We start from the raw sequence: 12587 nt of genomic DNA on the forward strand, positions 1-12587 counted from the left end.
GTTGGAGGACATGCTTCGAGCTTGTGTTTTGGACTTCCAAGGCTCGTGGAATCGTTACCTTCCGTTAGCTGAATTCTCGTACAACAACAGTTATCAGGCGACGATTGGCATGGCACCGTATGAAGCCTAATATGGATGAAAGTGTCGCTCTCCAGTTCACTGGGATGAAGCTGGTTAGAGTAAGTTTGTCGGACCTGAGATGCTAGAGCAGACCACAAAAGCGGTTAAGAAGATCCAAGCTCGAATGAAGACGTCACAAAATCGGCAGAAAAACTACGCTGACAGGCGTAGAAGTCCTCTCGAGTTTGGAAGCAAGAGAAAAAGTTTTTCTGAACATCTCACCCATGCGAGGAGTTATGAGGTTTGGAAAGAAAGGAAAGCTCAGTCCAAGGTATGTTGGACCTTTTGAGATCCTTGAGCGTGTAGGCAAGACTGCTTATCGCTTGGCGTTACCGCCATCTATGTCCAACCTCCATGATGTATTCCACGTGTCCATGCTATGGAAATACGTGTCAGACCCTTCGCATATCCTGCAAGAGCAAGAGGTTGAGATCTCTCCGGAAGTCAGATATGAAGAGCCAGCTGTACCGATTCTTGATCGCAAAGATAAAGTTTTGAGGAACAATACCATTCCTTTGGTCAAGGTTTTGTGGAAGAGGCATGTTGTAGAAGAAGCTACATGGGAGCTCGAGATTGAGATGCAAAAGAAGTACCCTGCTCTGTTTTAAGTTTCGAGGACGAAACTCTTTTAAGGGGGTAGGGATTGCAAAGGATAACTTTTGAATCTCGCCGTTTGTAATTTACGGTTAATAAATGAGCTTCCGTGTGTTACAAGTAAGTTCTTGAATGAATTATGGACGTAAAAGTTTATCGAGTTAAATTTAAATTATTTAAAGGTAATGGAAAATCTCATAATAAATAAAGGATTTATCGAGTTTGTCTCGAATAATAAATTATTTTCCGAGGAAATATGCCGGAATTTAATTTAAGAAATAATTCTCTAGGACGAGAATTATATCAAAGAAACCTTAAATATATTTAAATTAATTCGAGAACGAACGAGAAAATTCTCGGTTTAATTAGTTAATTAAAACTTTGAGCGGGTGCGGTTTTGGCAACAAAATTTGGTGACAAGGACGTATTTGCCATGATTTTAGGAGTTATTTGAAGACAAAAATTTGAGTTGGGGCTGATTTAAAAAGTTGGAAAAAGGAAGGATTTAATGATAAATTCTTTTTTTTTTCTCTTCTTCTCTTAACTTCTCCAACCTTCTCCTTCATTCTCCATAGGAATGGCATTTTAATCCGAAACCAGTTAACCCGTCGGGTATTCGAGCTAAACGGGCCGGGTGATACTCGCTCAAATGGGTTAACGGGTGATACTCTCCCTTAGCCGAGTGAACGCTGGACGAGGTTCACTCGGCCATTGGCCGAGTGAATGCCGGACGCCGAGTGAGATTCACTCGGCCATTGGCCGAGTGAACGCTGGATGAGGTTCACTCGGCCATTGGCCGAGTGAGCTGTGGGGCCGGTAGGGAATGGGCCGACTGAGGGTTTCACTCGACCATTGGCCGGGCGAGCTCGCCTGGGCGCCCGAAACGTCGATTCCGTCGTCGGACCTCGCCGGGCCGATAACATTAGCCCCCCGAGTTTGGCGCCGGGCGTAGCCCGTGTGGCAAACTCAAGCAACTCCCGCCCTTCATCGCCTCGTTGGGCTGCCTCGCCGCTAAGTGGTAAGCTTCCTTCCTTTTAATATTATTTTATTATTTTCCCGACGTCACCACTTGCTTGCACGTGCTCATGGATCCCACCAACCACCTGTCGGGGTGTGGGTTCGTTGAGGACGACCTTTTTCCCCTCCTCGGGAATCAAAATATGGATTTGGAAGAATTTTGGACGCAATTTTCGTCTCCTTCGACCACCCATAACGCCTCGTCCTCGTTCGTCCTGAGCAAGAACGCGATAGACACGGCGGGGGGTGACTTTTCTTCCATAGAAGCGTGGTTGGCCGACGGAGACGAGGACATTGGCACCGGAGAGGGCCCAAGCCGACAGAAGATCGCCGGCCCGATGGCGTCGGGTGCCGGGGACAGCCGGGCCGACCAGCGCGAGGTTGGTCTGGTCGAGGGACACGCCGGGGATGACGCGCGCGCAGGGTTGGCGTCTCAGGAAGCCGATGGTGGGCCATCCAGCGCCGGGGGAGACGGGTCGGCCGTGGGCGGCATCGCGCAGGCCGTCGCCGATGTTGGAGGAGCCGCGCCTGGCTGGGTCGGCGTCGTCTGGGCCGATCCCAGCCCTGGGGAAGCGCCGGCTGGGTCACGCTCGACCAGCCTGGCTGGGACGCATGCCGGGCGACGCCGGCTGTGGGGCGGCGGCCGAGGCGCTGATTGTCCTAGCCCTAGGGGCTGGCGGGCTAGGGCTACGCGCGAGGAGCCCATCCGGTCATGGGCCGGGCCACGATGCCGGGCCGGACGCGCGCGCCCTTGGGCCGGGCGCGAGCCTAGATGGCCTAGGGGACTTGAGCGCGCGGGGAGGTGTCCCCCTCGGGCCGGGTGAAGGTGGGGCCGGCCCAATGGCTTTGGGCGCTCCATGTGGGCCCTCGGATGGGCTTGCCGGGAAAGACGCACTCGGAGGGGCCCGTTCGACCGGGCCGGGCGCGGGCGAGGAGGAGCTTCTAGCCGGCCCGAGCGTGGGCGAAGAAGCACGCCCAGCCGGTCCGGCCATCGATGGGGGAGACTGCCTGGCGAATCCTATCGCGGGCAAGGAAGCCCAACCAGTCGGCCCAAGCATGGACGCCGGAACAAGGTCGACCGGTCTCGAGAACGCCGCGGACCCAGAGATCCCAGCGAACCCCGAAGGCTCAGGCGAGTCCCTTTTGCCTCGTTCGATGGCAACCGGGGGGCGCTCCTTGACCACACAAGAGGAAGAGCGCGCCTTACTACACCCTATCGGGGAGTCGGCGGTTCGAGGTTGTTTTGATTGCTCCGGTGTCGACTTCCCGAGTTCTCTCTTGTTTGCCAGCTTCAGGGGTTTGAGAAAGCGCTTTCGTATTCTGCCGACTGTATCGCTACTGCGACCGCTGCCCGAGGATCTTCCGACTCGCCCTCGGAAAGGGTACGGCACCGTTCACGAGGCGAGCCTCCGCGGGGGGCTGCGATTGCCTTTCCAGCCTGTGATCCAGGATCTCCTGGTCCGCCTAGACGTTCACGCAGCCCAGATGTCTCCATCCTTTTATCGCATGGTGGCCGCCTGCCATATGATGCTGCATCGAGCGAAGGGCCGGGCTGTGACGGCTGAGGACATCAGGAACCTCGTGGCTGTCTTCGACGTTCCCGGGAAATCCGGCTTCTATAAGGTGCAGCATCGGAAGCGGTTCCCTATCCTCACCAAGCTAACCTCTAAGCATCGTTACCCTTGGGTGTGGGTGTCCGAGTCTGCTTTCGGAACGGCGCCTCTCACCTTCGGCCCCGTGGCGGATTTTCCGGCTGACTACGGTATTGAGAGTTCCGAGCTCGCGCTCGTGGTCGGAGCGGTGCCCGACTCAAGGCGACAGGGGTCACTTTTTGAGTCCCCGGACCTCATGGCGACCACCGGGTGGTTCGCGCCCATCGACGAAGATCCTCTCTGCTCCGGACCCGGCGCTGAGGCCGTGGAGGATCCCAAGTCCGAGGCGGGGGGTTCTTCTGCTCCCCTACTCGACGAGGGGGGTACTAACCATATACGCGTCTTCGTACTATTGTTGTTTTCCACCGTCTATGCTTATTGTTATGTTCTAACTGACTGACACACTTTCTCCTTTTCAGATACCATGGCCCGACGACATCGACCGCGCACACAAGTGCCGAGAGTGGCGCCCACCTACGATGCTACGACCGCGGCTCATCCCCAAGCCGAGACTCGCCACGGGGGGTCGCCACCGCGGGCGAGGAACAAGGCGATCTCTTCCAACAAGCGACCGTCGTCGTCGACCTCCTTCGGGTCACCATGCGGCCACAAGCGCGCCCATACATCGGCGGTGCCGGACATCATGGATTCGATGCTCCTAGCGGAGGCGGCAGAGCTGAGGGACCAGTGCTCTCGGGGGATCCTTGAAACCTCTCTACGGGATTTCAAGGCTCTGCCGACGACGAGCGACCTTGAGCATTTCCAGAACGGGATCGGAGACGCCCGAAAGGTACGATTCGTTTGCTCGTCTCATGTGCAATCGTTATGCTTATTCTGATTACGCGTATGTCACTTGTTCCCACAGATGCTCGCTCGCCAAGAGCGAAGTGACCGCATTCTCCGAGACCTGTTGCGCCGCATGCAGATCATGGAGAAGGACAAGGAGAGCGCGGCGGTCGCCCATGCTGCCGCTCTAGCAGGGGTCCGTACTGCCCGAGAGTTTCAAGCGCTCGAGAAGGAGTTGGAGCGAGTTCGCGGGGAATCGGCGGCCGAAAAGGCGCTTCGTATGGCCGAGCAGGTGTCCCAGGAGAAGGCGGAGCAGGCGGCTGACACCTTCTTAGGAGAGACAAAGAAGCTCCAAGCGGCCCTCTCGAGCCGGGATGAAGAGCTGAGCATCGTCCACGCTCGGCTATCGGCGAGCGAGATCTCTCGGGTCAAGGTCGAGAGGGAGAGGGATTCTTTGCGGGCGGAGGTGCAGACCCTCATCGAGGAGAAGGCTGACGCCGTACGATCCAAGACGGACTTGGAGGACGATTGGGATCTCGCGCTGGAGGTGGCTCGTTATGAGGCGGCCATACGGGTCCGAGACGCGACCGCAAAGGAGAACGCGTCTCGTGGGACCACGTTTTCCTTCTTCGATGCCATGTTCCCTCCTTTGGACGATGAGCCACCGGCAGACGACCCGCCCTCTCGTGTTCCCGCGGAGGCGGCTCAGTCGACGAACCGCCTGCTTGACGGAGAGGCGACCGATGGGTCGGGAGCCCCTCATCCTGAGGACGACAAGGAGCAGATTGATTTTGGCTCAGAGTAGCCAACTTCGCGCATTTGTTTAGCGCTCATATTACGTTTCCTTTCGGATATTTGTTATGTTTCTTTTTCTTGACACTCGGTGTGCTTTTCTTGTTGGGTTGTTTATGTGACATTGTTTGCTTTGGTTAAAGATTTTCTTATCTCTTATGCGTCTTATTTTCTCGACTTGCTATGCTTTGGCGTAATCGATTCGCGCAATCCAATTAGTGCGCGTCTTACGAACTCGGCTTACTATATCTAGCATAGCCGGTTTGCACGGCTCACTGCCACACCTGGCGGCAAAGTTTCCCGCGGGCGCTGGCTAGACCAGTTTCGCCCGGCGGGCGCAATTCTTTGCCCTCCATTCGTGACTCGCTACCTATTGGCATGCACGAGCTGGGTGGCCGTTGCCCCCATCTTCCAGTGAGTACGCTACCTATCGGCGTGCGCATTACGCGTCGGGACGGGCTTGTTGTAAATGCAGTTCCCAGTGAGCGTGGTATCTGTCGGTACGCGTGTCACGTTTTGGGTTTTGACTGCCGGGATCGGCAGTCCGGTGCGCGGATGCGATCGGCCGACGCCCAACTACCTATCGGTACGTGGGGCATCGAATCGTGCGAGAGCGTCGCGCGATGGTCGGAGGTCCGGTGCGCGGATCCGATTTGTTGATGTTTCGCTACCATTCGGCGCGTGAAACGTGCGCGCGAGTGCGTTGCGTGAAAAATGTGCATGTTACCCTTATTGGCCCCCCGAGTTTCTTGTATACTCGTAGAGGATACTAGAACTTTTCATTGGGTAAAAGTTTCAAAGTGAAACGTAATTCAATCATTATGTCGAAATAGTTAAATATTACATTCCCAGGCCGTTGGCCGTACTTGAAATTGAAATTGTCTTTGCTAAAATTGAAAACAATATGAAAATAAATGAACGTCGGGGAAGCAGCACCTCTGCTGGTAGTATTGCCGCAGGTGCTCCGCGTTCCATGGATGTGTGAACACGAGTCCCTCCAAGTTCTCGAGCTCGTACGTGCCATTGTGGATGTCTCGGCGCACCATTCGCAGTACGGACCTTCCCAAGTGGGGCCCAAGACTCCCGCCCCTTGTACTTTGGTGTTTTGGAATACCTTTCTAAAGACCAGGCTTCTGTCGGCGAACTTTCGCAGCTTGACCTTCGAGTTGTAGTATTTCTCGACCTTCCTCTTTTGTGCAGCAAGGCAGGTGAGTGCGTCCGCCCTCTTCTCGTCTATGAGGTCTAGCTCGAGCCTGATTGCGTCGTCGTTGGCGGCTTCTTCATACTCCTCGATGCGCAAGGTTGGTAGCTTCGTCTCGACAAGCACCATGGCCTCGACGCCGAATGCGAGAGCGAAAAGGGTTTCGCTGGTGGCATTTCGTGCGGTGGTTCGGTACGCCCACAAGACCATGGGAAGCTCGTCGGCCCAAGCCCCCTTTCTTTCTTCCAGTTTCTTCTTTAGGTTTTCCTTGATCGTTTTGTTGACCGCCTCGACTTGACCGTTGGCCTGTGGATGACGGGGAGAAGATAAAGTCTTGCTAATGCCCAACTATTTGCACATGTCTCGAAGGCGCGCGTTGTCAAACTGCTTCCCGTTGTCGGTCACAATTAACGCGGGAATCCCGAAGCGGCAGACAATGTTCTTCCAGATGAAGCTCGTCGTGTTTGCCTCGGTGATTTTTGCTAGCGGTTCAGCCTCTACCCACTTTGTGAAGTAGTCGATTGCCACGATCGCATGCTTGTATTGCCTTGGGGCCATGGGTAGCTCACCGATGAGGTCGATTCCCCATTTCGCGAAGGGTCGCGGCACGACGATCGGGCATAACGGGGCCGGCGCTTGGCGCGGGATGTGCGCGAACCTTTGACATTTGTCGCATTTTTTGGCCCACTCGTGGGAGTCCTTTTTCAAGGTCGGCCAAAAATATCCGAGCCTCAGTAGCTTTAGTGCCAGAGATTGTCCGGCGGCGTGGCTCCCGCACACCCCTTCATGCCCCTCGCGGAGTGCTTTCTTCACCTCGACTTCGGTCAGGCAGCGGAGAAGGGGCATGGAGTAGCCTCTCTTGAACATGTTGTCCTCCCTCATTGTGTATTTCGGCGCCAAGCTTCTCAGCTTTTTGGCCTCTTCTTTGTCTTCGGGAATGACTCCCCGTTTGAGAAATTCCACGAGCGGCGTCATCCATGAGGGAGGAGGAGTCTCGTCAACTACTCCCACGTCGCCTCTCGAGACGTAGGGTCGGGTCAATACCTCTATCGGGACGCTGCCCTCTCCCTCCTCGTCTATGCCAGACGCGAGGCGTGCCAGGGCGTCAGCGTCGATGTTCGCCTCTCAGGGAACTTGGACGATCTCGAACCAAGACCGGGCCTCTAGATTCTTCTGGGTCTTTGACAAGTACGCGACCATGTTTGGCTCTTTAGCGGCGTAGTCGCCCTTAACCTGGTTCACGATCAACTGCAAGTCGCAGTGGATGCGCAGGTTTCGGACGCCTAGCTTGTTCGCCAGCTCCAAGCCAACGATCAGAGCCTCGTACTCCGCCTCGTTGTTGGAAGCCTTGAACTCGAACCGCAGGGCGTATCTCAATTTTTCCCTGTCGGGATTTATGAGCACAACATCGGCGCCAGCCCCCCGGGCGTTTGACACGCCATCTACGTGCAAGTCCCAGACCGGCCCTATCGGGCTATTGGTCCTTTTCTTCAACGACTCGCTGTGGTCGTTCTCCTTGACTTCCTTGTTCTCGTTTCCCTTTTCACCCTCGTCAGTTGAGGGTGTGCTTGTGAATTTGGCTATGAAGTCGGCGAGGGCTTGGCCCTTGATGGCGGTTCTCGGCTGGAACTCGACCCCGTACTCGCCCAACTCCTGGGACCATATGGCCATTCGAGAGGAGGTCCCTTTTTGCAGGGCCTTCTCGATGGGGTGCCCCGTGCGCACCACGATGGGGTGCGCTTGGAAGTAGGGTCGGAGCTTTCTCGCACTCATGACAAGGGCGAGGGACAATCTCTCGATTTCTGGGTATCGGGTCTCGGCGTTGAGGAGCGCCTTGCTAATGTAGTAGACCGGCCATTGCACCTTGTCTTCTTCGCGTATGAGAATCGCGCTCACGGCCCTGTCGGAAACCGCGAGGTAAATGTACAAGGTCTCGCCATCCTTCGGCTTTGCGAGGAATGGGGGAGAGGTGAAATAGGCTTTCATACAAACCCGTCGGTCTTCTTTAGTGCCTTGAAAAACGGTTGGCACCTATCGGTGGCCTTGGAAACGAATCGCGGTAGGGCGGCGATCCTTCCCGTCAAACTCTGAACTTCTTTCACTTTTTGCGGCGACCTCATCTCTAAGATCGCCCTAATCTTTTCGGGGTTAGCCTCGATCCCGCGGCGGCTGACCATGTAGCCCAAGAATTTTCCGAACTCGACCCCAAAAGCGAACTTGTTGGGGTTGAGCTTCACCCTGTAGCGTCTTAGGATCGTGAACATCTCTCTAAGGTCTCGAACGTGGTCGTGGGCCTTGAGGCTTTTGACAAGCATATCGTCCACGTAGACCTCCATAGTCTTGCCAATTTGATTGGTGAACATTCGGTTTACCAACCTTTGATACGTAGCTTCCGCGTTTTTGAGGCCAAAGGGCATGACCTTGTAACAGTAGAGTCCGCGGTTTGTAACAAAGTTGGTCTTGATCTGATCCGGCTCGTGCATGCGGATCTAATTGTAGCTCGAGTAGGCGTCCATGAAGCTCAACAACTCGTGGCCCGCCGTGGCGTCCACAAGTTGCTCGATCCTCAGGAGAGGGAAGCTGTCTTTCGGGCAGGCTTTGTTGAGATCTTTGTAGTCGATACAGATCCGCCACTTCCCGTTTGGCGATGAAGTCGGCGGTGAGAAGTTTGTCAACCTCTTCACCAATGGCTTGGTACCTCTCTCTGCTGAATGCCCATCGCGGTTGAACGCGCTCAGTCACTCTCTTGTTGTCGTTGAGACGGTGAACCATTATCTCGGGGTCGATCCTCGGCATGTCGGCGTGTGTCCGCGCAAAGACATCTTTGAATTCCCGGAGGAAGGCGGCGAGTTGTGTTCGGACCTCGGATGGGAGTTGGGCGCCTACCTTGACTACTTGGTCAGGCTTGGCGTCGTCCAACACGACGGGAACGAGGTCGTCCGGTGTCTCCACCTTTCGACGCTCGACATCGTCCCTTTGGTCCAGCTCTCCGAAGGTGCCTCCTTTCTCTATCTTGCACGGGAGCTTGTCCCCGAGCTGGAAGACGGTGCTTACCATCTTTTCTTTTTCTTTCCCGTCCACGCCTTGAATGTAGCACATTCTTGCTATCGATTTGTCTCCCAACATCATGGCTATTCCCTTGTCAGTCGGGAATTTCATCATCAGGTGGTAAGTGGACGTAATGGCCTTCAATCGGTTGATGTTCGGGCGGCCGATTATGATGTTGTAGGATGAGGGCTGGTTCACGACCAGGAACGACACGATGTGGGTGACCTCGAGCCCCCCCGGTGTCCCGAAGGTTACCGAGAGGTCGATGGTTCCCTCCGTCATGACCCTCTCCCCGGAGAAGCCGAAGAGCGGAGTCGAGATCGGGGTCGGTCTTATTCCGGATAGCTTCATCCTGTCCAGCGCCGACTTGAAAATTATATCGGCGGAGCTTCCATTGTCGATTAGGATTCTCCGGACTAGGTTGTTGGCGACCGAGGCTGAGACGATGATCGCGTCGTTGTGTGGGTGGAGGACTCGCGCCGCCTCTTGGCCAGTGAAGAACATGGACTCGAATGGGGCCGGAGGAGGAGCCTCGTATGTGTGGTTGATGTAGTGCGCTATTTTCCCTTGGGAAACTTCACGCACGTACTTCTTCCTTTGCATGGCCGAGTCTCCGAACTCCGGGCCGCCCATGATCGAGCCCACGACATGCAGTTGTGAGCTCTCCGGTTCTTCAATTGCAGCTCGGTCCGTGACGGTAACCGTCGCCGGACCCTTCCTTTCCTGCCGCGGGCGATCTCCGTGCGTCGCGGCTGTCCCGACCGTTCTCAGGACATATTCTTTCAGCTTCCCATCTTGAATCAGGGCCTCGATCTGACGCTTGAGTTGATAACATTCGGACGTCAGATGCCCGTGATTTTGATGGTATTCACAATACTTGCTTCTATCCCTCTTCGTGGGATCCTTCGTGAGAGAAGTTGGACTTCCCAGCTTGTCGCGATGCAGAGCCAGGATCCGCTCTTGCGGAGTATTCAGGGGGGTGAATGTCGAGAACTTTCGGAAGCTATCGACATGCGGTGGTCTCGGCCCGGGGAGGGAGCAACCGTTAGGGGCCTGGCCTCCCTTGTTCCTCCTCTTTCGAGGGTCGGGACGATCTCCATCCCGGTCATCGCGGCGGCGACTACTCTGTCCCCCTGACTTCCGGCCGTCTCGGCCATCGAGATAATCCTCGATTCCCATATACGTGCGGGCCCTTGACATTAGCTCCGCCATGTCTCGCGGGACTTTTCCGACAATGGACTTGAGGAAGTCGCTCGTGCGAACTCCCTCGGTGATTGCCGTGATGGCATCCTTATCTTCGAAACCTTCGACCTTGTGAGATTCCTCGGTGAAGCGAGCGAGGTATTGTCTCAACGTCTCGTCTCTCCCTTGTCGGATGGAGAGAATGTGGGTCTTCGATTTCTTTTGAGCCACGAGAGTGGCGAATCGCGCAAGGAAAGCCTCTCGGAGAGCCCGGAAGGACGAGATGCTCCCCGGTCTCAAACTTCGGAACCATTCGAATCCCGACCCTGTAAGGGTCAGGCTGAAGGCCTGACAGAGAGTCGCGTCCGACTGTCCTTGCATTGTCATCCACGTCTCATAGTGTTGGATGTGGAAGTTCGGGTATGTCCGCCCATCGTAGGGGGGAATGGACGGCAGCTTGAAGTTCCCCACGCAAGGCTGCGCGAGGATTTGAGCGGCGAAGGGAGAGTATGATTCCTCAATCCCTCTGTACGGCCTCTGCCTCCCTGACTCCCTCATCTCGATGATTTGGTTTTGGAGGCTTTGGATCATCGTGACCATGTCAAGCCCATTGGTTGGGCTGACCGCCGGGACCGCGTGAGTCGCCTGCTGGCGCTCGTTGGACGCTTGGTCCCCGGCGTTGGCTGAGGTCGGCCGAGAGTCACGGCGGGGAGAGCATCCCTCCGAGAATTGAGCCTTTGGCGGAGATCTTCCCCTTGGGAATTTCTCTACGCCGTCAGGCGTTCTCTAAGGTCCACCCTCGTCGCTCGGCGGGGCGAGGTCGCCCTTGGTCGGATCGTCCGGTGAGCGCTTCGGCTATCGGCCCCATCGTCTACCAGAGTCGCTCTCTCCTCGGCGAAGGGCCGTGTCCGGCCGCCTCTCGAAACCGAAGGGGTGAGGCCCCGAGAATATGAGCGTGCCTGCTGCCGCGCCGGTCCGGCGTAGTCGCCGTTCACCCTCTCGGACCGTGACGGGGCGAGGCTTGGTGTTGCCTCATCGGTCCTTGACTCCCCCACATAGTCGGGGTCGGAGTCATCTCGGGCGGATCCATCCTCGACGTCGTAGCCGAGGAGATTGGCGATGAGCAAGCCGTCGACGCCGGGACGGTCTAGAAGCTCCGTCAGCCGCCGGGCCGTGTCCTCTCGCAGCGCGGCCTCGGGGTCATTCGCCAGGTCTTGGGGCTGGCTCTCGTTATCATGAGGTTGCCCTTCAAGACGGTGAGCAAGACTTCGGAGACCGTACCTCGAGCTCGTCGCTCAAGTGCCAGCGGAGGTCGTAGGAATGTGACTCATCTTTCGAGAGTCATAGATGTGGTGAAGGTGAAGAATGGAAGGGATAGCGCGCTAAGGTCGGTGGTCCCCTCCTTCTAGCACCAAAATGTTGTCGCTGTTTTTCGGACAACTATTTAGGAACCGAAAGCGGTTAGACCCAAGGCCGGACCAAGTGATCTCGCTTCGGTTCGAGCGTGTCGGACTCGGTATCCCGAGTCTTCCCTTAGCTGTGGTTGGTGTTCACCTTGTCTCGATACCTGAGAAGCAATAGAGAATACGTGAACTACAAAGGGGAAACAGAGGGGTTACCTCTGTTTACCTCTCCGACGCTCAACATTAGTAGGGTTGAGGTAGAATGTAGAGGGTTTGAGTGTTTAGAGGCCAAAGATGAGTGAAACGAGTGAGTTATGAATTCGACAGCGTTTTGGGGCTCAAAATTGGATTACCTGGACCAAGGGAGGGACCCCGGTATTTATAGGCGACCAAGGGACGTTTTGAGGGTCCCTTGGCCGAGTGAGGTTGAGTCGGCCATCGGCCGAGGGAGACTCGGCCGGCCGATGGCCAAATGAAGTGCTGGCCGCCGAAGGAGGTTCACTCGGCCATTGGCCGAGTGAACGCTGGATGAGGTTCACTCGGCCATTGGCCGAGTGAGTGCCGAACGCCGAGTGAGATTCACTCGGCCATTGGCCGAGTGAACGCTGGACGAGGTTCACTCGGCCATTGGCCGAGTGAATGCCGGACGCCGAGTGAGATTCACTCGGCCATTGGCCGAGTGAACGCTGGACGAGGTTCACTCGGCCATTGGCCGAGTGAATGCCGGACGCCGAGTGAGATTCACTCGGCCATTGGCCGAGTGAACGCTGGATGAGGTTCACTCGGCCATTG

At 56.1% G+C, this 12587-nt stretch overlaps 1 protein-coding gene across 1 annotated transcript; it reads left to right on the forward strand.

Moving 5' to 3' along the window:
* Nucleotides 1-344: 344 nt before the first annotated feature.
* Nucleotides 345-728, forward strand: LOC149402400 (uncharacterized). Its single transcript, XM_089608360.1, has one exon. The coding sequence runs from the start codon at nucleotides 345-347 to the stop codon at nucleotides 726-728; it is 384 nt and encodes a 127-aa protein (XP_089464486.1).
* The last annotated feature ends 11859 nt before the right edge of the window (nucleotides 729-12587 follow it).

The sequence above is a fragment of the Urtica dioica genome, chromosome 3 (genome assembly GCF_054948205.1).
Source record: "Urtica dioica subsp. dioica isolate 48M chromosome 3, U.dioica_male_clone48M_v1_H2, whole genome shotgun sequence".
NCBI classification, from domain to species: Eukaryota; Viridiplantae; Streptophyta; class Magnoliopsida; order Rosales; family Urticaceae; genus Urtica; species Urtica dioica.